This window comes from Homarus americanus, unplaced genomic scaffold (genome assembly GCF_018991925.1).
Source record: "Homarus americanus isolate GMGI-L3 unplaced genomic scaffold, GMGI_Hamer_2.0 scaffold56333, whole genome shotgun sequence".
Classification (NCBI taxonomy): Eukaryota; Metazoa; Arthropoda; class Malacostraca; order Decapoda; family Nephropidae; genus Homarus; species Homarus americanus.
The window spans coordinates 12,730,905-12,758,885 of record NW_024734940.1 but is presented as its reverse complement, the minus strand read 5'-3'; the positions used below and the strand labels follow the sequence as shown (position 1 = coordinate 12,758,885).

Sequence of the window (27,981 nt, the reverse complement as noted above, 5' to 3'; positions counted from 1 at the left end):
TGACAGTGGTGAGGAGGAACTTGAAAGTGATGACCATATGTCAGCTAAACATGAAAGATGTGATTTACTACTGGGAGAAGTTCAGGGAACTGGCTTCAAAGCACCCAAAGTGGAAAAAACTGAACTAACTTTGTGTCATGTTGAGGACTCAGTGGTCTCCTTCTTTAAACATAAGTTAATGGTGAGGAGGACAGGTGCCCCACAGACCACAATTGACACTTTCTTCAGTAAAAGGCAGAGGGAACAAGATGCTAGCCCTCAGCCTTCCACTTCAAGGAGAGAGGATGTTCATGGTGGAGAATCTGTCAGTCCAGAGGTTCCTGACATTTTCTTGGAAGGTGACTCACCTTCAGAAGCAGTCATACTTCTCTCCACCTCCACTTCCTTCTCTTCTCCCCTGCACCTCCACTTCAAATGCACATCATCACCATCATCCAGGAGCCTTCTACATACACACCTCAAAGTAAGTAAATTTTTCCGCCATTTTTGTTGATGAATTTTCGGTGAGCTGGAACCAATTACCCAAAAACCCATTGAAACAATGGTTTCGGTTAACGGATTGAGTTCGTTAATGGAGAGGCCACTGTATTGTATAAATGAATAATAAAAACATGCAGTACTTAACACTGATGCTGTTTATGGACAAATTCAGGTGGAACAATGGACAAATATACATAAGTTCCATTACTGTACTTTCACTGGCAGGGAACACTACAATATTTTAACTATAAAAGATGTCCAGTTCAATAATGGCAATGAAAAGATAGAAAACAATAAAATATACAATTAAAACCAGGTATTGTACCAGCAAAGTGAGGCACTTGACAGCAACAAGAAAGAAACATGCCTAATGAATGTGAAACTTACAATACCGGTACATTGGCAAATATATATTTACTGAATCATTTTCACTTCATACAAGAATACTAGTAGTTTTCAAAAAGTTACAAAATGAAAGTCAAGGATGCATAAAAATTCATATACTGTACAGTTAGATAAACTGTATCATATAACAGTACGTTGCTGCATCACAAACTTTAAACTCTCATTATAAACTAACAATGCTTTGTGTGTACGTAATTTGATCTAGTTTTAGTTCACTGAGCTACAAACTTGAGGGAATTCAATACATGTGTTTTTGAATGATAATAGACCTAACACATTGACCCTACTTTACATCACATCACTTTTCGTCCTAACAAAATTTCGCACTTCATAATTGATTCAGTATTTACTGTACAACATAAGCCATACATAATTATGAAAAAACACAAGATTAATTTAAGAGAATCATCCAATATTACTCTAATCATTGCAACTAAATTAACTCGTAACCATAAATATTCTAATTTTCATCATTCAACTTAAACAGAAAATCAAAAGTAGTGACCAAGTTAACAAACAAATGAACCAATGTAGAAATGTAGTTGCTTTTGTGATATACGAATAAACAGTGTACAGATTAGTACTTTGTTCTTGAAGTGTAATGTGATTATGATCCTTTTAGCAACATGTATATACTGTACACCACTGTGTAGGTTACATGGCAGAAAGACTTATTGTTATTTTATAATTTGAGAATATGGTTGGTTCCTCTTGCATATATAGTAACATTATTCAAGTTCTAAAACCTTTAAAAACTGATCAATTAACAACTGTACCTGTATATATTATATCCCATTATTAATACAAATTCAAACAACAGTATTTTCCAAAGTATCATAATACTGTATACAGCATCTTAAGAGAATAATACAATATTGTAACACTAATCAAAGGAAGTTTTTTTTTCTTTCAGTGAAAAACTATATTTAGTATTTTTAACAGTTATTGATTATAGAAAATATGTTATTTTCAATTTCTTTGCACGAGTTACTCTATGATAAATTTGGTAAAATAACTTAGTTCTACTGTAAGCATATTATGTTAAGTACTGTATAGAAGGATCCTACACAGGCTGCTGGCCACCTCACCTCAACATGACCTCTGGCTGGGTGACCAGAAGGTAAAATATGTAGCTCGTGACAGAGAGGCTTAAGTAATACAGTATACTTAAAATTAATTATATTTTCTTTAAGAAAAAATATTCATAGCACAGTATTGTACAGTGTGCTTCTAACTGCGTATACAGCACAGTGCTTATATAAAACTACATAATCATCCATAAATTGTTTGTCCAGCAGTTAAAAATAGGTTAAATGCAGCAAAAGAATAAGTATTCTTAAAATAGAGTGCTGTGTAAAGATTCCTGAATTTAAAATAAAATATTTAAATTTTTCAGTGTAAACTTAGGCAGTTGTAGCAGAACATTTCCTAGTGTTCCTGGTGACATCTGTAAGCAATTTTATATCTCGGTATTTTCACATTCCATAAACAAAGATTTTAATAGGATAAACATTTAATAGCATTACACAATTATCAATACCATGCAAATAATCCTGAACTAAAAGGAAATAATGCTACACTGGAAAAATGGTCATTGTTCCTCAGCGATTACACAATAATCAAGGTATAGATAGTCCCAAGCAAAACCTTTACCAAATATTTAATGAAATTACCAGCAACACCTTGAAATGTAGGATACAGTAAAGATTCAGTATACTGTACATATGTAAGTGAAACCTCGTTAATCCAGATAAATGATCCAGAGGTCGGCAATCCTGATCACGAGGTGAGCAAGGTGTTCATTCCTGATTTTCCATTCTGGTTCAAGTGTTAGTGGTGTGTCAAATCTCAGTGCTATTACTTCACCTTCTCCTGAACCAGCTGAACAGATTTTACAATCCGATGAAGAACTATAAGTGTTTAGTGCAGATCTTTCAGATATTAACTCAAAATTAGTGTAATGTACTGTACTATAAATGATTTAGTAGTGTATGTACAGTATAAGTGTTCAAACAACTGCCCCTTTACTTCCTACCTTCACTGCTTCAGGAGCCCTTTGGAATTAAGGATAATCACATATTTAAATAAGTAATCACCTGTATTTGTGCTTCACATGTTATTATTGTGTTTTCTTCATTACATCTGTTAATTTATCATTTATTTCTATACGGTAGGCCTTTGTGCTTTGAAAGTTACGATATTTTACTAATCCGGATCACCTCTCTCCATAATTACAATAAATTAACAAGGTTTCACTATATACGGTATATATATTGAAAAAGAATTCTTACTGATCTGGTTGTAACATGCAAGGAGCAGTAATTACCACCTGCATGTACTGTACGAAGGAACTTGAACAACATCAATGTTTTATGGCCATTTTCCACGCTTGGATAGATTAGCCAAAACATTAACTGAAAAAAATATACTCACAGAAAGCAATTTGATAGGGAGAAATAAAAAAAATAGAAAGTGAAAACACAAAACCACAAGAGGAAGCAGCACTCATAACTGCAGACCACCATGACAGCAGCACTGTAACTAGTGTATGGTCCCAGACAAGAACCACCCCCAAGTGAGAGCATTTCTGCCTCCCATGGTGACACTTCTAATGGTAACCACAACCAACTAATCTATAAGTATACAGTACAGTAATTATAGTACTGTCCTGCACTGGCACTTTATATAATTAGTTTCACTTAGACTTCATATCTCCTTTTATTCTCCAAGCTCCTAAAGTGTACCTCAGCCAGATAATGAGCAGATCAACACCCATCTCTATCCAACTCAGCACTGGTGTCATCTTGGTCCCTGGAGGAAAAGAAAGTCATTACAGTACTGTTGTCATTGAAGCTGTTAAATCATTATCATAGTTTTACAGTCATTTTCCGCACTAGTGAGGATACTGTATGAATTACGTAACTACATTTTGGGGCATAAGGGTAAAGATAGTTGTGGACACATGCATAAATACAGTTTGAGCAAAACAAAAAGTTTCAGATTGAACTTTGTGCTTTCAAAGTACTTTTCTGGGCAAATGAAATGTACAGTTCTATGTGTTGTTCTTAGCAAGAAGGAAAGTTAATACAGCCAGACGTATCACACCCTGATTAATTTTATGGGAGACTGTTCACCGTAATGAAAAAAAAAGGATCTCTAAGAACATTATGTGGAGATTAACAATGTTTTACATCACTGAAGGAAAGACTGCAAACAGGATACACATACAAAAGTTAAGAAAAATCTTAAAAGGCTGATGGTCTGATCATGTTAGACTGGATGGGCAATAAGGTGCTCAGCTTTTAAGTGGCTGAAAAATAAACTATTAACAAGGATAGTGTCATCGGGCAGCCAAGCATTACATCATCTGGTTACATCTCACACATCACTTGTGGAGCCAATATGTACTACAAATTAATGTGTACATAATAATTTACATACCATCAATTTCATTCCATTCAACAGCAACTTCATCAATGGGGATTCCAAGAGACTGAGCCAAATGCAGCATTTCCACATCAAATGCCCTAGAAGTTGAAGATCATATATGTTAGAAGCCATTGGTACCATACATGATAACCTTTGATAACTAAATTACATCCCTGGTGTGAGAGGTACAAGTGTTAGGTTAGAGATATGGAATGCAAAGAATCAGTCACTCTTGCTGTATCTGGGACAAGACTAATCATGTCTCGAGAGAAGGATGTTTTATTATGGAATGTAGTGCTGGATGACAGTTATGCATTAGTAGCTATGAAAACATCACAATATTGATCAGAACCAGAATAAAATAATATTCCAATACAGATTTAAAGTAAAGAGTAAGCCCTCAATTTATATTGGAAAACATTCTTAAAGATGGATGATTGATTCTGACATTCTAGTTCCTCCCACAATCCTTAGCCAGGTAGCTTCTGTTAGTGTGTAAAACATTTTTGAGTGTTAGTTATTACTTAAAATACTCAGTACAATTCATTATGTATAAATTAAAACAGGTATTCAAGCTTCAGGTATACAGTGTATGTCTCTCTGAGATGACAGTGGATGGTCCAGAACAGTGGAAATTCAAGCAGCTTTAATAAAACTTTAGTCACACTGATACTGTACACCTACAGTGGTCTTAAGGTGTTCCACCCTTGATAGTGTATCTCCCTTTATTTAACAGAGTTTCTTCTCAGTGAGGCACCTTATTAAACAATACAATACAGTACTGTTGTCTTTAACAATCTGCACCAAAAGAAACAAAAGCAAGTGCTTATTTACTCCAACATTAATTATTAATTTATTTAAAATCACAAGACTGTCTATCACAAGTGACCTGTTTTAAGAGAATTCTCTGATAAGCCAAGTCTTTAACAGACAGTTTCCATTACATGGGAGAACCTTTTACTTAAGAAGTGAGAGGTCCATGGTATGGTTGGTAGTGACTTTGTTGCTACTGACTGACGAAAGTGGAACTAGATCGCTCCATTACGGGGAAAAAGTAAGTTGCTGTAATTATGAGACAAAAGGGAATATTCAGTCATAATTTGGTTAGGAGGAAGCAAGTCCTCCACATTATTCTGTAAAGTAATATTGTATGTAACTAAAATCTTTTATCAGCAATTAGTTTCAAGTACTCTTAAAAACCAACGATTATAAGAATGAGACATCATCTCTCTACATGCAAACTGTTAAAAAGGATGCGAGAAGTCCTTCGTGTTAAGAGCTTGAATCCACACTGTGTGTCTCGAATACCACGCACAGCAAACAGCCACACCAAGGTAGGAAACCATACATCAACAAGGACGAAAGGTTGAACGTGTGGCAACTGACTCTTCCTCAAGATGGGCACGGGATCCACATGATATTGCAAGGGCTTCACTCAGATCACTCTCCCCTAAGTTGAGAAAATTATTGTTTCAGTCTGAGATGTATACATAGGGCTCCTGTGCAGTGATATAAAGATAAAGTACAGTATGTGAAGGAGTATTTGATAGTTACAAAAGTTATGTTCAGTAGTTCTGTCCAACCTTCACTACCTGTATATTTATGTTGTTAGACCTGTGCAGAAAGTTAAGGTTCCCTCCACCAGACTCACACAGAACATGACAGCAACACAACAATGAAATTAATAAAGTGTTGTATACAGTTTAAACCCCATTGTGTATGTGATGCTTATGTGAGTCATAAACTGGTTTTATCCAATTTGATCATGAACTCTGAAATGCACCATAGAAATTAAAATATTCACTATAAATTATCATCCTAAGAGCGTCATCTTTTACTGCATCATAAGGAGAGGCCTACACTCCCAACACAAGTTACCAATTAGTTTTTAGTGAGTTAGTTCTCTCAGCAGGCAAGCTGTCCACGGTCGTCGTCCCTTTAATCAAACCTCCCATAACTCTCGATGCCTCCCTTCACTCTCGGGTTTCAGTGTCTTGATAATTAAATAGTGATTTGACTGTTTTGAAATTGATTATAATGTTTGTTTTTTTCTCTGAAATATTATTTGAATATTCAAACTATGATAGTGATCATGTCTCACCGCCGGTATTCATATTCACATATTGTTTTTTGTGAACCTATCAAGTGACCGGTCAGATTTCAGCATTGTAATCACAAGATAGTGCTTTGTGTGTTGTGAAAGTTATTATAGTATAGTGCAAAACCTTCAGGAATGCTCCTCCTCTATTCTCTAGTTCCCCATAACTGTAGCCTCCAAAGAATACATTCTGGTAAATGTTACTGTATTTTCAGATCCTACATACAATTATATTATCAATACTGTATAGTGCTGTAAAACAACACAAGAAGTGATGAATTTCAAAGCAATTTCAGCTAAACTCTCTTAAAACAGATACATGAATAAATAAGTTCAGTAGTTAAATACTCTGTATAAGAACAAATACTCCAAACCCAACACATTACAAATTACTCATGAAAATGGTACAGTATTTATGGACTCAAGATATAATGTTCATAGACAAACTTAACGAGAACTTAAAACAAAAACCTACCAGTGCAAAGATCTTTTAAACTGGCCTCCACCTTACTATACTCTGAGAATGTAGTAGCACCATCGGCATCAGCAAAGAGTAGTAGTTGTCCACGAGAGCGGAGCATCCCGAAAGCTTGATCAGTTAACACAACCATTACTGTACAGTACTAGAAATGTTAACACTGTATAATTACTTCATGGGACACATTTACACCACCTCATATAGATTTTATATCGATCTATTCATTAATATCTTTTTCAGTTCTGAGAATTACATGAGTGAAAGTATAATTGTTGGCTTATCAAGGAAGGATCTGTTGGCATCATGTGTTTGTCTGAACATAAGTCCTACCATAACTTATATTCAGATTTCCTTGAGTCTTCATATAGAGGTACAGTACTGTATTTTGTCTTAATAATGTACCTTGGGTGTCATTTAATAGAACAGTCACCAAATTTGTTTGGCCTCTTATGTGACAAGTATATCATGTCACAATGAGCCATATTACACATTACAACATCATAGTAAACCTTCATTTTTGACACTTTGAGGTTACTGAATGTTGTCAACATCTATATACTGTAGTTTACTCAAATAAATGGAAATAGGGTGATCAACCCTGAAATGGCACTGTGTAGCTAAGGCTCACTGCTTCCATCCTCAGTGGTAACTGCTGTATCCATCAAGACTCATTTAGAAGCCTGGATATGACGGGAAACCATAAACCTATTTAGTATTACGGAGTTCCGATCACATGTCTGAGTCCAGAACCCAGGGTTTTCAACTAACAGACTTGCTGACTATAAATGAGTTTCCTTAGCCAGGCATGAGTTTGACAAATGCAACAAGATAACTTTCAATAAAATTAAATATCAAAATCTTACCATTCTGACAGCGCCACCCTTTTGTTCTTTGCCAGAGTGAGAATTCCTTTATCACAACCATACTTCTTGTTGTAGCCCATTCCAACTTCTGTTGTCTTGTCTTTACTGCCATCATCCACAATGATCACCTCATAGGTGAAGGAACTATCTTGTTCTGCCCTCTCCTCCAAGTACCCCATACACTCCTCCATCATCACTGGTACTATAAATGACAAGTTCAAAGAATCAATAACACAAAAGACTTGAGCCTAAGCTTACAGTATGTAACAATCTGCCAAAATCAGACTATCCTGTCCATGAGAAAGACAAAGTTTTGCTTTTAATTTGAATATCAGAGCAACTCGGGCTAACCAACTAAGAGTAGAGCTATCAAGGGGAAATAACATATAATTTTTAAATGCAGAGAATGAAATCCTCTTGAAACATAGTAACACCAACATACTGTACTCTGATCAAAGAGAATGAGGCCATTATACAGTACAGTCAGTTCAACTTACTATATCCTCCCGACTCCGACGGGGTTAGGGACCCAAATCCAGGTCAAAGTCGAAAATGCTTAAATAATACATAGAAAATCTAAAATGGGTGTCATTTTCTTCTCAGCACCACAAAACTCTCAATTTTAAGCTTGCCAGCCATTTTAAAGTGAATTACAAACGAAAATTTTGTCTGTTTACTGACGTTGGGACCAAAATACGTAATTTGACAAAATTTGGTAACGACTGAGGCAGGTCGTAACTGCGGGTGGTCGTAAATCGGGGAGGAGTTGTATTTGCCAATTATGAAATTAATCTGGTGTAGTTATACAAATACTAAATTAAATTCAAAATATCGTACAGTATATTAAAATAATAGTCTGTTCCCTGCAGATATATGTACAGTACAGTACTTACATCTCTCTTCCTCATTGTAAGCTGGTACAATAACTGACAGAGATTTTGTTGGTGCTTCAGTTATACAGGGAAACTCTTGCTGCTTCCCAGTTGAGGAGTCGATAAAGATTTTTTCAGACTTGAACTTCGACTGCTGGATACATCTCACTAGAGATATATATTGCAACACACAACTGAAAAAAAAGAGAGGAATTTATATAAGAGAATAGTGGGCCACCTATTACCACTAGAGTATAATTATAGTACAAGACAAAGAGGTTAGGTTTAAAACTGTTGCTTCTTATCTTAAAATAAATACCTGTACCATTGGCTATCATACACATATTATAAAACATTAAACTACTGTATTCTTCTCACACACACAGTACAGTATTTTCCATCTAACACCAATGCATCAGTTTATTTTTTTAGTTTATACATCATCATCCACAATGAGTTGACAGATCAACCCCAGCTAGTGTTAAGGAAGAAGCCCTGACACTACACTACACTACAGTATTACAATAGCTGCCTGGATTAAGAGCACATACAAGAAATCTTTACCTCTATATTTTACTCTCAAGCCACGAGCGGGATATATATTTTCCCTACTTCTCAATATTTCAACTTTCTGTTACTCTCTTTCACTTATCTACAAAACTTAAAAACATCACTATTATTAATATATATTAAAACTCTATTTCTGAACAATTTCTCATAATTTTTCCTTAACATTCATTATTACAACACAATAGCATTTCACTCATACCCATTTCTTATACTGTATACAGTAATTTCCACTACACTAGTATGTCTTGTGTTACATTTCCTTAAATAATTCAACTACACTGTAATGCAATCAGACAAAGCTTGGTTAAATAATAAAGAGTATAATTGTACTTACAATCAACAATGCCACAACAGCAAGGCCAATTAAGTAGGTAAGAAGAATTATGAAATCCATTGTGACACAGTAAACTATCTGGAAGGAAAATAAATTTCATAGTATCTTGGAAAGGTTACAGAAGGCTTTGCCATAAAATTAAATGGTAACAGAACTTAAACAAATCCGAACAACTCGTAAAATGTTAACTCATTGTGGCACCAACGTGATTGCGTATTGCATCATCCAGAATGAGAATTGCATCATCCAAAATGAGTATTGCATCATACAGAATGAGTATTGCATCATCCAAAATGAGTATTGCATCATCCATTACAAATTTATTAATACATCATGGAAAGAACTGTGCAGTGCAGTAGTCACACTGGAAACATGTCGTTGAGCACAAAACTGACCCCTTCTTGAATTGAGAAGTGATCACTGGTCAGGGTTACAAAGATGCTTAATTAAATCAGAACTTCTTGTTTGTGTGTGATGTAGCAATGACTAGGAGATGTTAGAATTTAATTTTTATAAATATTAAATGTTATGTTGTATCTAAGTGTAGTGACTTAGTTGACTTTGCTCTGTTTTTCTATCTGCAACTCTGAAGCTAATGCCTTTAATATTTAAGTATAACCCCTACATGTATGAAGTACAGTACAGTAAAACATACAAGATAAGCAAAGTAATGTTACTTATCTTAAACTTGGGCTTGTTGTTTCAGTTACAAAACAAATACAGTACAGTACAGGGAGATAGGAAGGAACTGGTTCACATATAGGTGGGGACGAGAGGAACAAGCTTAGCAACTTTGTAGTAAGTGCTGGAACGTTGGAAAGTTTTAAAAGGAGGCTAGATAGATTCATGGATGATAGAGAGTGGTAGTAACTCTATACAGGAGCTGCCATGCACAGGCCAACCAGCCTATTGCAGACTCCTTATTTTTCTTATGTTCTTATGTATTTGATAGGTTATGACTAAATATACACTGCCTAAATCCTAACAGTTTAAGTAAACAATAACAAGTTTTTATTATGTATAATTTCTTCAAAAGATGTGTATTGTATTTCAGTTACCAAAGCCACATCACACACAGTACTGTACCAATCTGGCAGACACTTTTGTAAACAAGTCACCCAGCCACATGTCCTCGATACCAATTTTTCGAATACAGGTATATTAATTTCTCTTATTTTTTCTTATTAAAATATCACTTCCGCCATTTATCAGCGTACTTGACATTGATGCAGTGAGTTTGTTGTTTGTTATGGTTGTTCAGTGTTAATATCAGGAGAGACTGGCACACCTGGGTACTTCACCTCCACAGGTATTTATGTTTAATATATTTCTGTTTAACTGATAATGTTCCTTGTGTGGTGTTGGGTTAGAACAAGACAAGGTAAAAATACTGAAATTTATTATTATTAACCAAACAATATCGTTAAACAAATAACAAAAGTACAGTATAATATCTGAGGTGTCCAGTAATGTTTAATGAAATAGTCTCAAAAGTTTAAAGGAAACTATACCTAACCTAACCTAACCTTCATTTCTAATTGGGTTTTTTCTACGCCAATAACTGAGGTAGAATCAGACTGGGAACAAGTCAACTGAACAGAAATGTGCTAAAAACATTATGGTAATGAGGTTTAGAATTAGTCGCTGATTATTACCTGGCTGTATTATACACTTAGCAGCCGGGGTAATACAGATACTGTACTAGTGTTGTGTTGGTCATGAACTCACGAGAAACAGTAATAGTACCCATATTACCCTCACCAGGTTACTAGTATGACTTTAAAAAATTAATCTCTAAAACAGTTTTCATTCCGTATAGACCAAGCTGATGTCGCCTGTAATTTAAGGTAGCATCAAGGTCTATATTGATATTCCCCAGTGTTCATACATCTCTATGGTAGTTAAGTCACACACAGGTGACCTTATCCTTCAAGTGTACCTGTTGAGTACTGTACACGTGTCTAATGCTCCTTCTTACCTTATAGTATAACTCGACGTGCCGTAAATTAAATGCCAACTTATATATAACACTACATCAACATTACTGTATAAATCCTGTGAGACCAGAGTGTTCCCCGTAGTGTGTGTGAGGGCGAGCACTAGAGTCCCTCCACTCAGCGGCCTCCAACACACTGTTTCTTCTCTCAGCTGTATGACAACTCAACCTCCCGTCACTGACTTCACCTTAGTCATCCACCTCGCTTATTTCATACATCATTTCTAAATTCATTTTTAAATAATAAATATGTTCAATGATTCATAATTATTATTTTGAATTTCAGAGTATTTCAATATATTTTAATTATGTAAACATATAATACACTGTGTACGTTCCCTGCGAGAGAAAAAGTTTAATAAAAAATTATAACAAAAATGTCATCTGAATAATCAAGCTTATCACTACAAAGATATATGTTGAAATTTATTTTGTTAGAGTACAGCTCTAACAGACAGCACTCTTCACTCTCATTTCCCCGCTTCACTAGGCTACATCATGAACCGTTTTTATGATCAGTCTGTCTTATTTCATAATCTGGGAAAATCTTTTAACTTTTCTTATTTTTTGTAAACCTTGTGACTCGGTAAATAAATTAATAGATACATCCTGGAGCCCGTACAGCAGTACTTACCAACAGTGTGTAAGAGACGTGTCCAACCGTCCATGGCGGCAACTTTCAATAAGGTAACTTACTCCGTGTAGTAAAGTTTTGTTTACACCTTCCACAGTATACTGCAGTAAGAAATACTCATGATATATATATATATATATATATATATATATATATATATATCACTGTACAGTAGGTGCGCATGATCCATGTATAATATACAGTACATTGTATATGCTGTGGTTATCAGCATATAGGTAATATATATACAGTACTTTAAAAAAAAACACAAATAGTAGAAAATCATATTTATTATACTGTACAGTGTTTGATGTTTTACAGGATTTTTCATAATGTCAAGTTCAAAAATTATAAGTAAAATATAACCATTTCTTCAAATTATACCATAAAATAAAATACCAGACAATTCTTCTTAGCGTGAACTCACATTTTCATATTTTTTTACAAAATGATTTATAAAAAATTGGCCAGTGCTGACCTCTGTGGAAGGAATAATTCACTGTCCTCTCATAGCTGGTCTAATCATTATGAACATCAGTGTACGAGTGAGACTGTATCAATCTACACAGTGCCGTACATGAGAAACACACGTCTACAAATTCTTTCCAATAAGTCTCTATAAAACTACAGTAATGTATAAGGATAAAGTGATATAATTCTTAATGTGAGGTGTGCAACTATTAATCACAGAATGTTGTAAGACACCTGATGTCTTATTAATAACCTACTCTCTTTAAGAGAAACAAAAATAATAACTAAACAACACAAATATGTAAGTGAGGATGCATCACCCTCTCATAAACATTTGTGCCATGTATAACAAAAGAACAAAAGCACCAAAAACAATGAGGACCCCAAGTACAGTACATCTCTGTCCCCTTGAGGTGCACTACTGTACTGTGCTGTACTGTACTGTACTAATAAACCAAGAACTATCTTTTCAGTATTAGGAACATAAAAATAACTATCTTAGCAACACTCTAAGAATGAAAGATAAGATAATATCTCATAAATCTCATACAGCTTCCTGGTCCCTTTGCTTAAGATGAATGGAGGAAGAACATATACAGAAGCCACCCAAGGCAGCACATTACTGCATGTTTAAGAGTTTGTACAAGTTGTCTGTAGCAAAAGATCTATACTGTACAGTATACAGTATCTGAACAGGGAAATATTTTTTACCATTGGGACAAGGTCTTTTCATGTCGGCTTTAAGTTACTGAAAGACCAACTGATAAAAGTAATAAGAGATGGGCAAAACTAGTTGAGCTGAAAAGACAATTGTATCTTGTACCTCTTGACTAGAAACTTAGTACTGTACTCAAAGTGGTTTTTAAATTGAAAAATTAACAAAACACATTTTACAATCTTATTAATTAAGATTCTATTACATTGTACATAATGGCTTAATTTAGTGAATTAAATTTTAATGTATAAATGGGTGATGGTCTAATGACTCGACTAGTACACAAAAATAATATTAGAGAAATAAAATGTATAACAGGGCATAGAGTATATATAGCTTTACAGTTTACAGGATAAATTGAAATTTGTCATGTTTAATTGGTGGTAAAAGCCTTTCAAATTACAGTAGTATTATAGCTCAGATAAGGACCATTAAAACTGGCTTTAGGACAAGAAAACATTGAATTATTGGACCCGAAAGCAAATGAGTGTCCTGTACTAGAACTACAGTTGAAACCAAGACACCCTTTCTTGGGAAAACCTGAGATGTGAACACTGCTATGGATCCTCTGTTGGCAAGGTTGAGCTACAGGAGGCAGCAGTCTTGATTGAAGCTCTGATCAAAGCCCAATCACTAGGTGTTTTAGTAGTGTGAGATATATATACTGTAAATACCATCGAGTTGCTCTGATGAATAGCCCTATCACTTGGTGGTTCAGCAGAGAGAGACATTATGGAGTAACGTACCCATCACCTGCTGAACCAACATATTGTGCTGTAGGACACTTATTTACCTTTACCATTTTAATTCTCAATGATAAATGTGACCAACTTCAATTTACTGCAGATACAGTATTTCAGTATTAAACCAAGATTAAATCAGCCATGAGGAAGAAAATAAATTATATCACAATTAAGCTTTACATCTGCCACATCCTCATGTATACAAACATGCTAATAAATTCTGATATAATAAATGTAAGATTTATAAGTACAAGAATAGTATTATGGATTAAACACCTGACCTTTAAAGTTTAACATGTGAGTAAAGGGTGGATGTGGGCACGAGAGAAGCAAATAACTGGATGATAACGTAAAATTCTTATAATTTTCAAGATCAATAATTAATCTCTCCTTGAGATCTGAGAGCACAAATTCTTTCTTTACGGGTTTAGTAGTCTTGGTGTCCTTGGGTTCAATAATCATGCGAGGTGAACCCGAACTTGTGCTGTATTTAGAGCTGGATACACTGGGCGTGATACTGGCTGCTTCCATACCAGATGTGTTACCACCTAGTCCCCTTTCAGCAGTCTCACTCAGAGATGAAAACCTTGGCCCACCATCCTTCTTCACTACTCTTGGGCTTCCATCGCTTTCAATTATTATTTCTCTCTGGGTCGTATCAGTTTGTTTTATATCACTTTGCCCACCACCTAGACTTAAACTTGCTTCAGATCCCTCATCATCTCTCTCATTACCCTCAGATTCAAATATACTATCTAAAGAACTTTCTGCATTTACTTCCTTGTTTTCTTGGAGTGTATCATCTGAATAGTCTAACATTTTGCTGGGAGTTAGATCATGCCCTGTTCTGGTCTCAATGCTTTCTGAACCTACATTTACTTTCTCAACATTATCAGGTTCAGATACCACAACCTGTTGGATATCTTTGACTCTAATAACATCATTAAGAGGTTGAGTAATTGTTAAAACATTTTCATTTTCCTTGACTGTATTAATAATATCCTCACTAGAATCCTCCTTCCACACTGCTTCTTTATCGAGTTCATCTTGTGCTGGGGGTTTATTCTGGGTCTCCTCACACTCTTCTACAATTTTTGCAGGTTCTTCTTTATTCATTTTGTTTCCTTTGTGTTCCAGCCAGGGTGCTGTAGGATCCAGTATAAGGGCTACCTGGTCACTAACGGACAGAGACCAATCATCCTCTTTTGTATGGCAGCACGCTAAGGCTCCCGGGTCAACAGGATGAGCTTCTGCAAATGGTTAGTAATACATAAATTAGTTCAAGCAATTTTTATCTTATTATTACAGACATAAAGTGTACCTGTAGTATTGCCAAGGTAAGACGACACCTAATTATGACATCAACGTGAAACAGGAACAGGGTCCACTTAACCAACACCTGTAAACCCATAAGAGGAAGATCAAAGCCACATTATCCCTCCCTGAGAACTTGAATATATACTCTCTTGCATCACAATATCTTCAAGAAAAACACTCGGCAAACACCTTTCTACGGCTTATTTTATTTTTAATATTCAACATCCTCGACCAGAATCCATTATCTGAACACATCAAAAGATAAGCAGACAGTGTTATAGTATACAATCCACTGTGTGTAGGTATATACTGATCTACATTGTGATATAAACTCAACAAACTTTACCTGAGTTGTACACATATCCACCAGCTTCAATGATACACTCCCTGCTGCCAACTTTGTGGATTTTCCCCGTCCCCCCGTTGTTATGCATCCAGTTCTCCGAGTCAAACAGCAGGAACAGGTACTTGGTGGTCTCTGCCAGGAAGAAACTTTCCATCCTGTTCTCTATGGTGTGATCATTTACGTTTTTTACCTGAAAAAGTAAAACGTTTTTATACAAGATGTAAGATAAGTCACGAGCTCCACATCTCAGTTAGTTCACCTCACGAGCTAACGGCCACAGGTTTATTTCTGACAAGAGAAGAGGTCGGGTTTCCCTCCTTGTATGCAAAGATCTTGTGCAGTCAACAATGTGTTAATATTATCAGTGGTACAACCTTCAGCAGAGTTGTATCATGTCCAGCCAAATTGCATCCTAGAGGAAAAGACTTGACTGTATGTATGAGGAAGAAACTATGAATCAGAAAACAGGCTAAAATTATGTGTATTTTGTTGTATTTCAGTGAACTGTCTTAAAAAAAACTGTTGTTGCCACCTAACCCATACATTTATTAAGTTCAAGTACAGTACAGTAATATAAAAACACATCCTTACACTAGCATAACCACAGTCTGTCTTAGCTGTGTGCTGTATGCTGGCCAGAATATCAGCACCCATCTCCAAAATTCTGTCATCCTTGGTAGCTTGGTACAGATACATCAGAGACTCTACCAGCTCTGGCCGCAGTGGGTAGCCTTGACGGTTAACTGGAGCTTCAGCCTGTAGGTCAAATTCAGACAAAATGAAAATTGTTGGGTATCAGGTTGATAAGTACAGTACAGTATCTACTAAGTGATTCTACATAGCAGCCATCTTACTATTTTTTACTTGTGAATTTATGATTCTCCACAATTATAATTTTGTGTAAAATTTAAGATGGGAGGATATCACTGAATTAAGCAGAAAGGTCTGCAATCTCATATGTGCTAGTTACATGCCCCTCTTCCATCCCAACACACTGAGACGGGGTACGCCAGTCGAGTCTAACCTCTGCATACGTCATTGATGTGTGAAATCTAAACCTTACAGTATGTTGAAACTTTTAGTAACTTTTTGTGCTGAAATACTGCACATTATATAGGCTGATTCTGGGAGTGATGGGGGCTGCCCACCACCCCTCATTATCAGCCTCCTGCCCTACCAACAACCCTTCACTCCTCACCTTGTCTCTTGCACAGAATAAGGAATGGGTATTAGATCAAAGATTAAGATGTTTAATGGCACTAGAGGGAGACAGGGAAAAGGACATGGGATATGTTTGTTTTTCATTATCATTAATATCCTAAATTCTCATATTAATTTATTTATAATGAAAATACAGAAAATCTAATGAATTTCTCACCTGTGGGATACTGTAGAACTCAGGTGTAAATCCAAACTGCTTCCACACCTGATGATAATTAAACACAATTCTCTGTGCTGAGTTAATATCACCTGCAAGTTTATTATAAAATTAGGTAACTTAGTTTTCTAAAAGTTATTTAAAAAGAAGTTTAAATAATTAGGAAAGTTTCAAGACCTAACATAAATAATACTTTATCATTAACTCAACACCATAACAAATGTCTCTCATAATGCAATTCATAATCCTTTCATCAATGCTTTTGAATTATCATATTTTTAATAATTGTAACTTTTTATGGATACAAAGTAGCTAAAATCCGTCCCACATTAAACATAAAAGCTGGTTGTATAGGCATGGAAGTCTTCATCTGTAATGTAGTTAATGAACTTAACCAAAAATACCAGTTCATGGAAAACAAATCCACCCCATCAAACTCTCTTGATAATAGGAAATATGTTAGTAAGAAAGAGAGAGACTGTATCAGCAACATAAGTATTAATGTAAACATCAATTTGAGTGGACACAAACATACCCATGAGAGTCAGGACCCCTGGCCAATAGGCTTCAAGGGACTGAAACACTGCCATAGTTACATATCCCTTGGTCATTGTGGCCCACAAGTACCAGTCTTCATGGCGGAGATATTTATCAATCGCTGGTCTGGCTTCATTGAAGATAGCCATTAATTCTGGCCTCTGTAGCAGAGCTGCTCCTTTAACGAGATACTCAAAATAGGAATCAATGCCTGCGCCTGTAAAATAAAAGACATAAACTGTACTGGAATATTTCTGTTTAATATTTGTCTATTTACAGTTAATATTTCACCTTAGTGTTGCCCGATGTGAGTGGAGGGAGAGTAACTGAGGCATTTGATGAAGGCTCAGTTACAATATAGGAACTCTCTCCTTTATAACCTTATGGCTGATTTAGTCAACTCTCATACCCTGAAGGCATTACTGTACATGTAAGGAGGAAGGTGGCAAAAATAACCTGTAAATATTAATGGAACTATGCATGCCACAAGGGAAGTAGCTCTCATAAAACAACAGAAGTAAGGAACTACCCTCCACTCTTCCCAACACCAGTCAATCCTATAACACAGTTTACTTCTTGAAGACTTACAACTGTGCTGGGATGCCACTGAAGACACTGTGCCCCCTGAGGTCAAGGAGTGGAACCCAATTGAGTGGGTTTGATTCCGTTTACTGACATGTTGGAGATATTAACCATAACCACCTCACACTTAACCTATAACTTATGATCAAAGACTGTTGACCAATATACTGTAAGGTGAAGATATTATTGAACTGACATCATCAGACAAAGTAAATGATAAGAGCCAATCTTAAAGAATACAGGTTCTTGGAATGGGGTAAAGGTACTGTACTGCACTCTCCACTTTTGGAATATTTACAATTTTGATTGGCCTTCCTCCTAAGTAGTCTGATAGTGTGAGGTTTAGTGTACAGTACAGTACAATATTCAGCTCCATCAGGTAATAAACAAAATCTCTAGATTCAATTGTCATTCCTTTATCTGAATTTTCTGAACAAGTGGTAATAAAACTGCAGAACATCATATACTGTACTTCAACAACCTACCTATCCCAGAATCCTGAGCAGCCCATCTTCCTGTTAACACATCAATATGGTTACCTACGAGGTTGATTGAAGAACGATGATCCCAAATAGCATGCAAAGCACGCATGGCCACCTAAAAGTCAAAACATTCAATTATTGAGGCAACTCTGGGTGCTAATTTCCAGGCTAACCTTGCATAGACTACAGGTATTATTATACTGTACAGTATAGTAGAATGTCAAGATGAGCTAATACAGCATCTCCTTACAGTCTTTAACTATGAATACTAACTTACCAGGTAGTGTAGTGTTATTTACTGTACAAATATATGGATTTACAAAATAAATACATTATGATTGTCATAAAATACATTGCATTACATTTTCTTTCTCTTTTGGCTAAATTGTAAATACATTTCCTTTCAACAAAGTGGATTACCTCTTCATAGACTGGATCACCAGTGAGCCTGGACAGTGTACCAAACTCTATAATATAAGTGCCCACACCAGCCGTACAGGTTACTGGCGTCTCCCCTTCTGGCACACCGTCTTTGAAGTTCACCGTACCATATGGCATTCCTGTTAACAGTAATACAACACTTCACTGTACAGTACTGAACCTCGAAATAAAGACATTAATTCATAAACGTGCCAACCAGATCAACTGAAAAGACTTGTGAAGGAGTTGTATGTAAGTAGTGAGTTTATCCTATTCTTCCACTTCCTTCTTGACCTTCATGTCTCCCTCTCTCTTCCATAATCTATTATTGAATTAATCACTCGTTTTATCTCATTTTCATTCCCAAACCTTCTTATTCATTCTGTCCACAGAGGTTAAGACACACATACATCCAAGAAGAACTTGTCTGACCTGTCGGTGTATCAAATGCTGGCAGGAGTCTGTCAGCTACATCCTTTGACATCCTCAGAAGTGGTCCAGCACAAGGCCACCCATCCTCCACAACAATGCCCATTCTGAATTGTAAGTCATAATTATTTATTCTTTATATCACTGTAAGTCTTCAGACCACAAAGTCCACCTAATTATTAAGGAACCATTCAGTAAAATCATCATACAAGTTTGTAAATGGTTTAGTATATAGACAATACAGGTACAGTATACAGTTCAACATGTACAGTATATAGACAATGCAGGTATAGTGTGTGCATAGACTGTGAAGGCATACAATTTTCAAGGTACCTAGACAGTACAGGTATACAACAACAGTATATAATTCTACCAAAAATAAGCAAAAAGCCAACAGATGCTAAATAAAACCTTCTAACTTGGTTTATCTGTTAGGTGGTATAAAAAAAAAAGAGTGACAAGAACTCTTTTTTGATACCGTACACTAATTAGAGAGGTTAGCCTTGGGCAGACACCAGACTATAAACACATTCATCATCTACTGTACTTACTTTTTACTCATGAGATGTCCACTTAAAAGTCCACCGAGTATTCTTATGTTTGTTTCAAATACAGAAACATTTATATCAACATCAAATTTCACCCTGTCTGTGATCAGCTTCACCACTCGCTGGAATTCAGTTTTGTTTCCCATTATAGCGAGAGTGTCTAGGGCGTCGACCAGCGTCAAGGAGTAACTAGGGGAAGGTCAGAACACAACATTAATGTAGGTATTTATGTACAACTATTATATACACTGCACTCTCAGAAATATAACAAATACTGTATACATAAACATGTCAACATTAGCTTCTTAAAATTTGATCAAATTCTTTATTTACTTTTTATGGACATTTTTGTCTTCCTTTGTCAAAAATTCATTTCTTATAAGACTCCAGAAACTGCAGGATCAACATGAGGGACTACTGCACTGCTCTCTACACTACAGTACTTGGGAAGACTCAATAGATCATTAATGTCAATGCTGGAAATCATATCCAAATTAAAAGAGACAATAGATTTTGTCATCACAGTAGAGGTGACCGTGCTGCAGCTGGGAGACAGTACTAATTAATGGTTTAGTCCCAGGTGCTTGTGTCAAGGTGATACAGAACACAAGTCACCCTTCACTATTTTTAGGACCAGCCACCATCATATTGTAATTCAAACAGCCGCCCATAACACCAGCTTCTTTATCCTTTCCTCTACTTAATTTGTTGCTTTCTAGTGTAGAACTTTTACTAGACATAAGTAGTAATATGCTCTCACCTGCCCCAGGTGTCATGACCATCACATGATAGAGGCCGTAACTCATCGTAGGGATAAGCATACTTCATGTAGCCCCCATAGGCATGGTAAAACATCCCACGAACTTCTTCCCTGAAAAAAGGTAAAATTTCTGAGATACAAGTACAGCATTTACATAATTTTCACTGATGAATATATCACATAATGGATACAGTACAGTGCACTCATGACTACAGTTTCTGAAATGCTTGAGACATGACCCATTCCAGATACATTACTGTACAGCACTGTGGTCACATTTTCAGCCAGCACAGAGCAAAAGCAGAGGATGCAAAGGGAGTGTGAACATAATTTGTAGGAAGAAAAATAAGCAATTCCTACACTTGATTTGCTGTTTTCTCAGGATAAGAAAGGGGATCCTGTTGGGAGCCGGGGTTTTGGGTGGGGGAGAGAAACAAGCGTTTTCCGAAAAAAATCTCAGCTAAGTGAATACAAAACTCACCGAAAAACACTAGAAAAGCATATAAACCTAACCTAACATGGCCTAACCTAACATGGCCTAACATAACATGGCCTAACCTAACATGACCTAACATAACATGGCCTAACCTAACATGACCTAACATAACATGGCCTAACCTAACATGACCTAACACGACTTTACTCTCACGGTGTTTTTAAGTAACGTGTACAGGAACGCATGACGATTTATGAAGGGATGATTAATGGAATAAAATAGAGAAAGATTTGGCATGTGCTATTTCCGTTATTATACGTTCACAGCGGTAATGTAATAAAAGAAAATTATCTTAAAATTAGACGTCTTTTTCGAATATGATAATAGATTTGGGGTAGGAATGTTATGTGAACTTCTATAAAAAAATACTATCAAATTGTATAGAAATTTGTAAAAAAAAAAAAAAAAAAATCAAGGAGGGAATTTAATACTGTACTCAATTGGTTCAAGAAAGGTACAATTTTATCCCCAAATATTATCTAGGGTTAGTGCGTCATGACAGCGTTACAAGACTAAACCAATTATGACAGTTCATGACTTACAGTATTGGACGACAGTAATCACACTAACTCAGGTTGATATGGCCCCTCCCTGTCATATATACCGTTTTACCTTAACTTTATTCTGTCTCGATCTGTCATTCCACTTGAAAATGATATAATAAAGCATAGTTGTATGTATGCTATAAATGAGCACACGGAATGTTGTCTCTTCATCATCTTCCTGTCTGTTGTTGTGACGTCTGACAATTGGTTCTTACATACGACTCACGTACACAGTCTATCTACTGCTTATTTTGATGTTTAAGGTATACATATATTAAATTTTGTTACAAAGTACATAAATTAGTTCTTTTTTATGTATAACTTAATATATTTTCATTATATGTTGTCAAATATTTAGTTATTTCTTTGCAAATATTCTATATTGTAACTCGGAAATAAATAGCTTGCCATGTAAACAAATGTCATTCAAGTTTATAGAAAACAAAGATGCTCTTTTATAGTAATAAGCATAATTTTTTATTATAATTGAATAATATACCTCTAATTTTTATAAGTACACTGTGAAGTATTTATTATATCATATACCGTATAGATGTTTTTTTTTTTTAATTCGTGACGAGTCAAACGTACATGTACATATGGTCTGCGATGATTGGTTAACACCCAACCAATAGTACGTCAGCCTGATGTATGATTACTTCGTCTAACTCTGAGGGAATTTATCACATTGTATAACTCAGCCATCAATTACAAGATACGCATCCGGAAATTAATGTGCTGCTGTTTAAATGTCCTATTTAACCTTGTCAGCACGCATCCTTATTATCTTTTTTGTATATGTTTATTTATTGTTGTCTGTTGGTGAATAAATTTATATATATATACAGTATATGGAAAGTAAAGGGAGTCTTTGGGTGAAGGTTCGGGGAGTTCACGCCTTTAGGTTAGGTTACCACACTGCCCTGTCTTTCTTTCCTCCCACAGAAAAAAAGGCTCATCTGCATATTTTTAAGTGCATTTGTATTTTGAGAGAGAGAAAGAGAGGGAGAGGGGCCATTTATTAGATAGACAGAAATGGCACAGAAGCAACATAAAATACCCTCAAAAGCAACAGAGATGACCCACAAGCAACCTAATCTAACACAATAGAATCTAACTTAACCTACTATAACCTAACCTACTCTAACCAAGCTTAACCTAACCCAACCTAATCTAACATCACCAAACCCAAGCTAACTTAAATAAAGCCCTAGATAGCGTAAGGATGGTCAATCTTTAAAGTGAAATAAATTGGGTGTCTAATCTCCAGGTGAGACTATCATTATAACCCACTGTATAATAATAATAATAATTCATGGCATCATTTCAAAGGCTTAGTGACTGTATTAAACATTCTCTCTCTCTCTCCCTGTAATGGTTTATGTAAATTGTGAAGTATGAAAGGAAAAAAATGCCATATGCGTCTCTTCACTTGTTATTACGCTATTACGTCCGGTAAATAACAAATAATGCGACTATTCGTCTCTTTTATGTCAACAAACTGTATTGGACGTGATGTTGTTTAGATGAAACGCTCGTTGGGGGGTTATTGTGCTCTGTGGGAGGGTGTGGGGGGGTGTAGGGGGATGGTGGGGTGAAGAGGACTGTTGACGTTATAATATTTTACTACGCTTCAACAACTATTTTTTTTTTAAGCGAGTAACAAGGTTGGTAATTACACAGGTGCATCAACAATTAAAAGTTAGGAGAGTTAGAAGTCACTGTTGGTGGGGTGGAGACGAGGGGTGAGGGAGGAGACTAGGGGTGAGGGAGATGAGGGGTGAGGGAGAAGACGAGGGTAGTGGAGGAGGAAGGATTTTGGGGGGGCAGCCTCTCCTCCCTCACATTACGTCACTATGGCAACTCTCTTCTCTTCGTTCATATAAATATTTCCCCCAATTATAGATGATGACTCAATTAACTGTCTATCTTCCTGTAACAACAACAACACTATCATGGCGTAAGGGAGAACTAACAGCCGTCGTCTTTTCTTATCTCTTGGGACCCACTTATGGCCGAGTTTAGTTTATTAATTAGTTAAATTTTCTCTTTAATACACACAGAAAGCCTAGTATGGGTATTGCTCTCTCTCTCTCTCTCTCTCTCTCTCTCTCTCTCTCTCTCTCTCTCTCTCGAATCCGTCCTTGGCCTTCACGTCTGAACGGGGTGACGTCACAACTCAGTACTCACGACTTCATGACTGTTGACGTCACCTATCTTTGAAGGATTGACGTCACTATCTCAGTGGATGACACCATATTTTCCTGGTGGGTGACGTCACTTCGTTGAGGTATGACGTCATCGTTTCCTAGTGATACGATGTTGCATTGGTGGATGACGTCACACTAACAAACACTACAATACACACACCCACACGCACACAGGGACGCATCTGGTAGCCTCTTCTCACAGAAACCTATGAAGTACAAATCACACACACACACACACACACACACACACACACAACTTCCCCCTTCCACATCCCCATCCCTCTCCCTCTCCCCTATCCCCCTACTTCCCCTTCCCTTCCTCAATGAGTCAAAAGTCCTTTACCTCTTATAATAGTACTAATGTCTCCTGGCTGTATTCTGTACTAGTATAGTCACCCCTTGAGTACGATAACCCACCCTGTACAGTGCCATCGTATTCAAGGAAGAAAATCATTGTACACAGTTAAGACGTCGTACTCAAGGTGGTGGTGGGAGGGCTGGGCAGGTGGTGGTAGTAGGAGGTCTGGGTAGGTGGTGGTAGTGGTAGGCAGGGCTGGGTAGGTGGCAGGTGGTGGTAGTAGGAGGTCTGGGTAGGTGGTGGTAGTGGTAGGCAGGGCTGGGTAGGTGGTGGTAGTGGGAGGGCTGGTGTTGGCAGGGCAGGTGGTGTTGGCAGTGCTGGTGGTAACAGGGCAGGGCAGGTGGTGGGAGGATCACTACCCCGGAAGTCACCTGTATTGTACGAGCAGGTAGGTGACGAGGGTCGCTGGCCACCACAGCTTGAGGTTTACTGTTACCTGTCGACCAGCTGTTGTCCTGGTGTGTGTGTGTGTGTGTGTGTTAGTCTGTGAATGACTTTAACTGTAGCTATTATTGTTTATTTTTTCAGATATTTGTTAGTTTTGTTTACATCTGTGTGAGAAGAATGTTTGTTTACATATATGTTGGAGTGTATCTCTTGCCTCAGCTTTATCGTCTTGTTTCTGCTTCTCTTAATACATCTCCTCTTCCCTTACGCTTCACCGCTATACCGTGTTTAATTTATTGTTTTTTTTTTACGTTGAAGACACACATACTCTATTAACACCTCCAATAGCTTCTTTTAAACCCCAGATATTATTTTGCTCTTTTTTCCTCCGTAATATAACACTGTAAACTTGTGTTGTCTATATACATGCTGAAGCAATTGTAGATTTATTCAACGTGTTTACTGAATGAAAGCTATCTATCTCTATCTAATCTAACATGAAGACTCCGGCGTGAGTAAACATAACGTCTTGTCTATTGGTCAAGTTCACAATCTTTTCGTCTACGTCACCATTTTCTTCCATTTCTTTCCATTCGCTTTAAAATCCACAGTTATTGTTTGGTTCATTTCAGTCATTGTGTGTCAGTTGGTCTTGTAATTGTTGGTGCTACAATAGTGTGTCGTCTCGTGTACACAATGTAATTCGGATGGAAGAAAGAGACTAAGCTTGAATTTATTTTTACGTCAAATTTGATTCTTTTGTTGTATATGCCAAGCTTGATTTGTTGTATATACGCCAAGCTCGACTCGTTGCACGCTTAGCTTATTATCAGTATCTCGTAAGTTCTTCTCGTCAAATACCTAACCATCACTTACTCCACTGACCAGACACGGGTCATAGCCCAGCCAGTCTCAGATACACACACACACGCGCCTCTAATCTTTTTAATAGTATGTAATAAACTTTCCCATCTGTGTACAATAATTGTCCTTGGTATTAAACTATAGATTCTCGACTACCACATGTAATTACCTTCTGTATGTTAACTGAAGGAGTTTTCTTTTATCCGTGTAATTGGATTAAATTTATTAAATTCATCATAAGTCAGATATATTCGCTGGTGCTGTTATCCATCCTTCTTATCCTCTTCCCTGGTGGTGTCGGGTGCTTCTTTGTGTAATTTTATTTAGACATCACTCATAACCTAATAATCATCTAGTGTAGTACTGGCTGTAGTTAATAAGGTTTCAGTATCTACATCTATTATGGCTTCTCCGTCCAAAACAAGTGGGAGTTATACCAATATATTAAAATACTGTAACAGCTTCTAGTATAGAAGGTTGGATCATACTTTACTGGTAATACCTCAGACAATTGTTATTTTCACTCAAACATGTTAAGAATTCAGCCAGTTGAACGCGTAAATGAAGTCACTCAAACTGAAGTATTTTGATATAAATAACTACGACGAAGAACAGCAAAGTAACTACAATGATGATAGAGACTCTGTTTACCGTTTATTTTTACGTTTACAGCATTTACGCAGGGAGTGGTAGGGACAGGTGTGAGGTTACACACAAACAAATAACTGTACACACTCACATTAGTAACGAGTTCACGGCTTATATGTAATGTTGATGTGTAAATTCCAGAGAGATTTGTGTGGACCCCTGTACTGTTAAGTTTACCAAGACGCCTAGCCGCTCCTCGACCTCAGGGCTTCACGCTACTTACTGGAATTCGTCTTAACCTTCCCGAGAGAGAAGCAGCACCCAGATGCCCGGCCGGAAACAGCTTACACAAGTAGGAGCTTTCAATGTGTTGGTACCAAGTCAAGGGCGGGGTCACTGAGTTTAGAAAGTGGGCGTGTCGGTGGGTAGTGGTACGAAGAACCTTATTTATCACATGAATGGTTCCTCATACTTGACCAGCCCCACTCTGTGATGATGCCGGATATCCTGCGTTGTTTCCTGACAGGAGGCGGGTGGGTGTGAGCAATTTTCATCGTCAGGAGGTGTAGTAAGTGTCCCACCCCGCGGCCCACCAGGCGGCTGTCGACCTCTCAGTCGTGTGCGAGTCAAGTTAGCCAACACAACCGACCTACTTATCAAATTCCAGACTCCAACTCTTTATTTTAAGTAAAATATGTTTTTAATGACAGCCTATACGTTATAATAAGATATTAATATACAATATATAGATTTTGAGTGGATTTGATTCTTGAGAGGGAAGTGAATTTGTAGTAGGTAAACCTCAGGTGTGACCGGTTGGCAGCAGTGTTAAAGAGCGCGTCTGAGCGCATGCGTCACACAGGTGAACTCTGGAAGTAAAGTTTGAAAACATTGGTAGTGTGCGAGGAAATACTGCTGGTAACCCACCATTGTATTAAGATAACAGGAAACTCTTAAGTGTATGCTTTAGATGAAGTAAGTGAGAGTGTTATGTAGTGTATTTGATACAACTAGAGAAGTGTAGTGATGACAATGGGAGAATCAGCGAGTGATTGTGAGTGGTTGCGGCTTAGGTTCGTCAGGCATGGCTCTGTTTTTGACAAGTTGAGCCAAGGAGGTCGCGAGTGAATTCTCAAGGAGTGCGGTTCAGTGTTGACATGACGTGATCTGTGTCGGTCTGGTGCTGATGTGTGGTGTGTGTGCTAAGGCAGCACCACTATGCTCAAGACTAGCTCAGGCCAGCCCAGTGGCGCGCGGCCTACACGTCTAGACACCACCAACACCGCTGGGGAGAGAGGAGCTTGTGAAGATGGTGATGCGGGGGTGGTGGTAGCTGGCTCAGATCACTGGTCAGGCCAGGTGGTGGAGGCTGTAGTGAGTGTGGGTAGTGAAGGGGGTATTACAGTACTGGGAGGCTCTGACAATGGAGAATTTCCCTACCTTGGTGAGATCAGCCAAGGTGTTCGTTACCAGAAAGGTGGGCCATCCCTGGCTCCCGGAGCGATCCTGCTGGAGGTACAGGGTCAGCGCGTTGCAGGATACACGCAGCGTGATGTCGTGGCATGGATCAACCATTGCACACGCAACGGAAATCCTTGCGTTATTCGCACGGCTCCTCCAGGTAAGTTGCATTTCCACGCTATCAT

The 27,981-nt window shown here is 37.1% G+C and overlaps 2 protein-coding genes across 2 annotated transcripts; both read right to left on the bottom strand.

Moving 5' to 3' along the window:
• Nucleotides 1-620: 620 nt before the first annotated feature.
• Nucleotides 621-14,147, bottom strand: LOC121870586 (dolichyl-phosphate beta-glucosyltransferase-like). The gene is given in 9 exon segments (XM_042372417.1): nt 621-3,696; nt 4,327-4,412; nt 5,538-5,672; nt 5,674-5,764; nt 6,888-6,996; nt 7,754-7,776; nt 7,779-7,955; nt 8,647-8,819; nt 14,092-14,147. Coding segments are annotated over 9 exon segments (966 nt in total). The 3' UTR covers nt 621-3,580.
• On the bottom strand, nt 13,768-22,124 carry LOC121870684 (ER degradation-enhancing alpha-mannosidase-like protein 2). The gene is made up of 11 exons (XM_042372632.1): nt 21,996-22,124; nt 20,888-20,998; nt 20,131-20,316; nt 19,583-19,686; nt 19,151-19,290; nt 18,734-18,845; nt 17,665-17,883; nt 17,130-17,221; nt 16,343-16,507; nt 15,752-15,941; nt 13,768-15,338 (listed from the first exon to the last, which is right to left on the bottom strand). The coding sequence occupies exons 1-11, from the start codon at nt 22,100-22,102 to the stop codon at nt 14,350-14,352; spliced, it is 2,415 nt and encodes an 804-aa protein (XP_042228566.1). The 5' UTR covers nt 22,103-22,124; the 3' UTR covers nt 13,768-14,349.
• Between the last annotated feature and the right edge of the window lie 5,857 nt (nt 22,125-27,981).

What these genes read in the sequence shown, in the direction of transcription:
- LOC121870684 (XM_042372632.1), bottom strand. Translation starts at nt 22,102, where the DNA reads ATGATGAAGAGACAACATTCCGTGTGCTCATTTATAGCATACATACAA. An exon ending in GGACATCTCATGAGTAAAAA is followed by an intron (nt 19,687 to 20,130) that starts GTAAGTACAGTA and finishes CTTACAATTCAG; the next exon opens with AATGGGCATTGTTGTGGAGG. An exon ending in AGCATTTGATACACCGACAG is followed by an intron (nt 19,291 to 19,582) that starts GTCAGACAAGTT and finishes TACTGTTAACAG; the next exon opens with GAATGCCATATGGTACGGTG.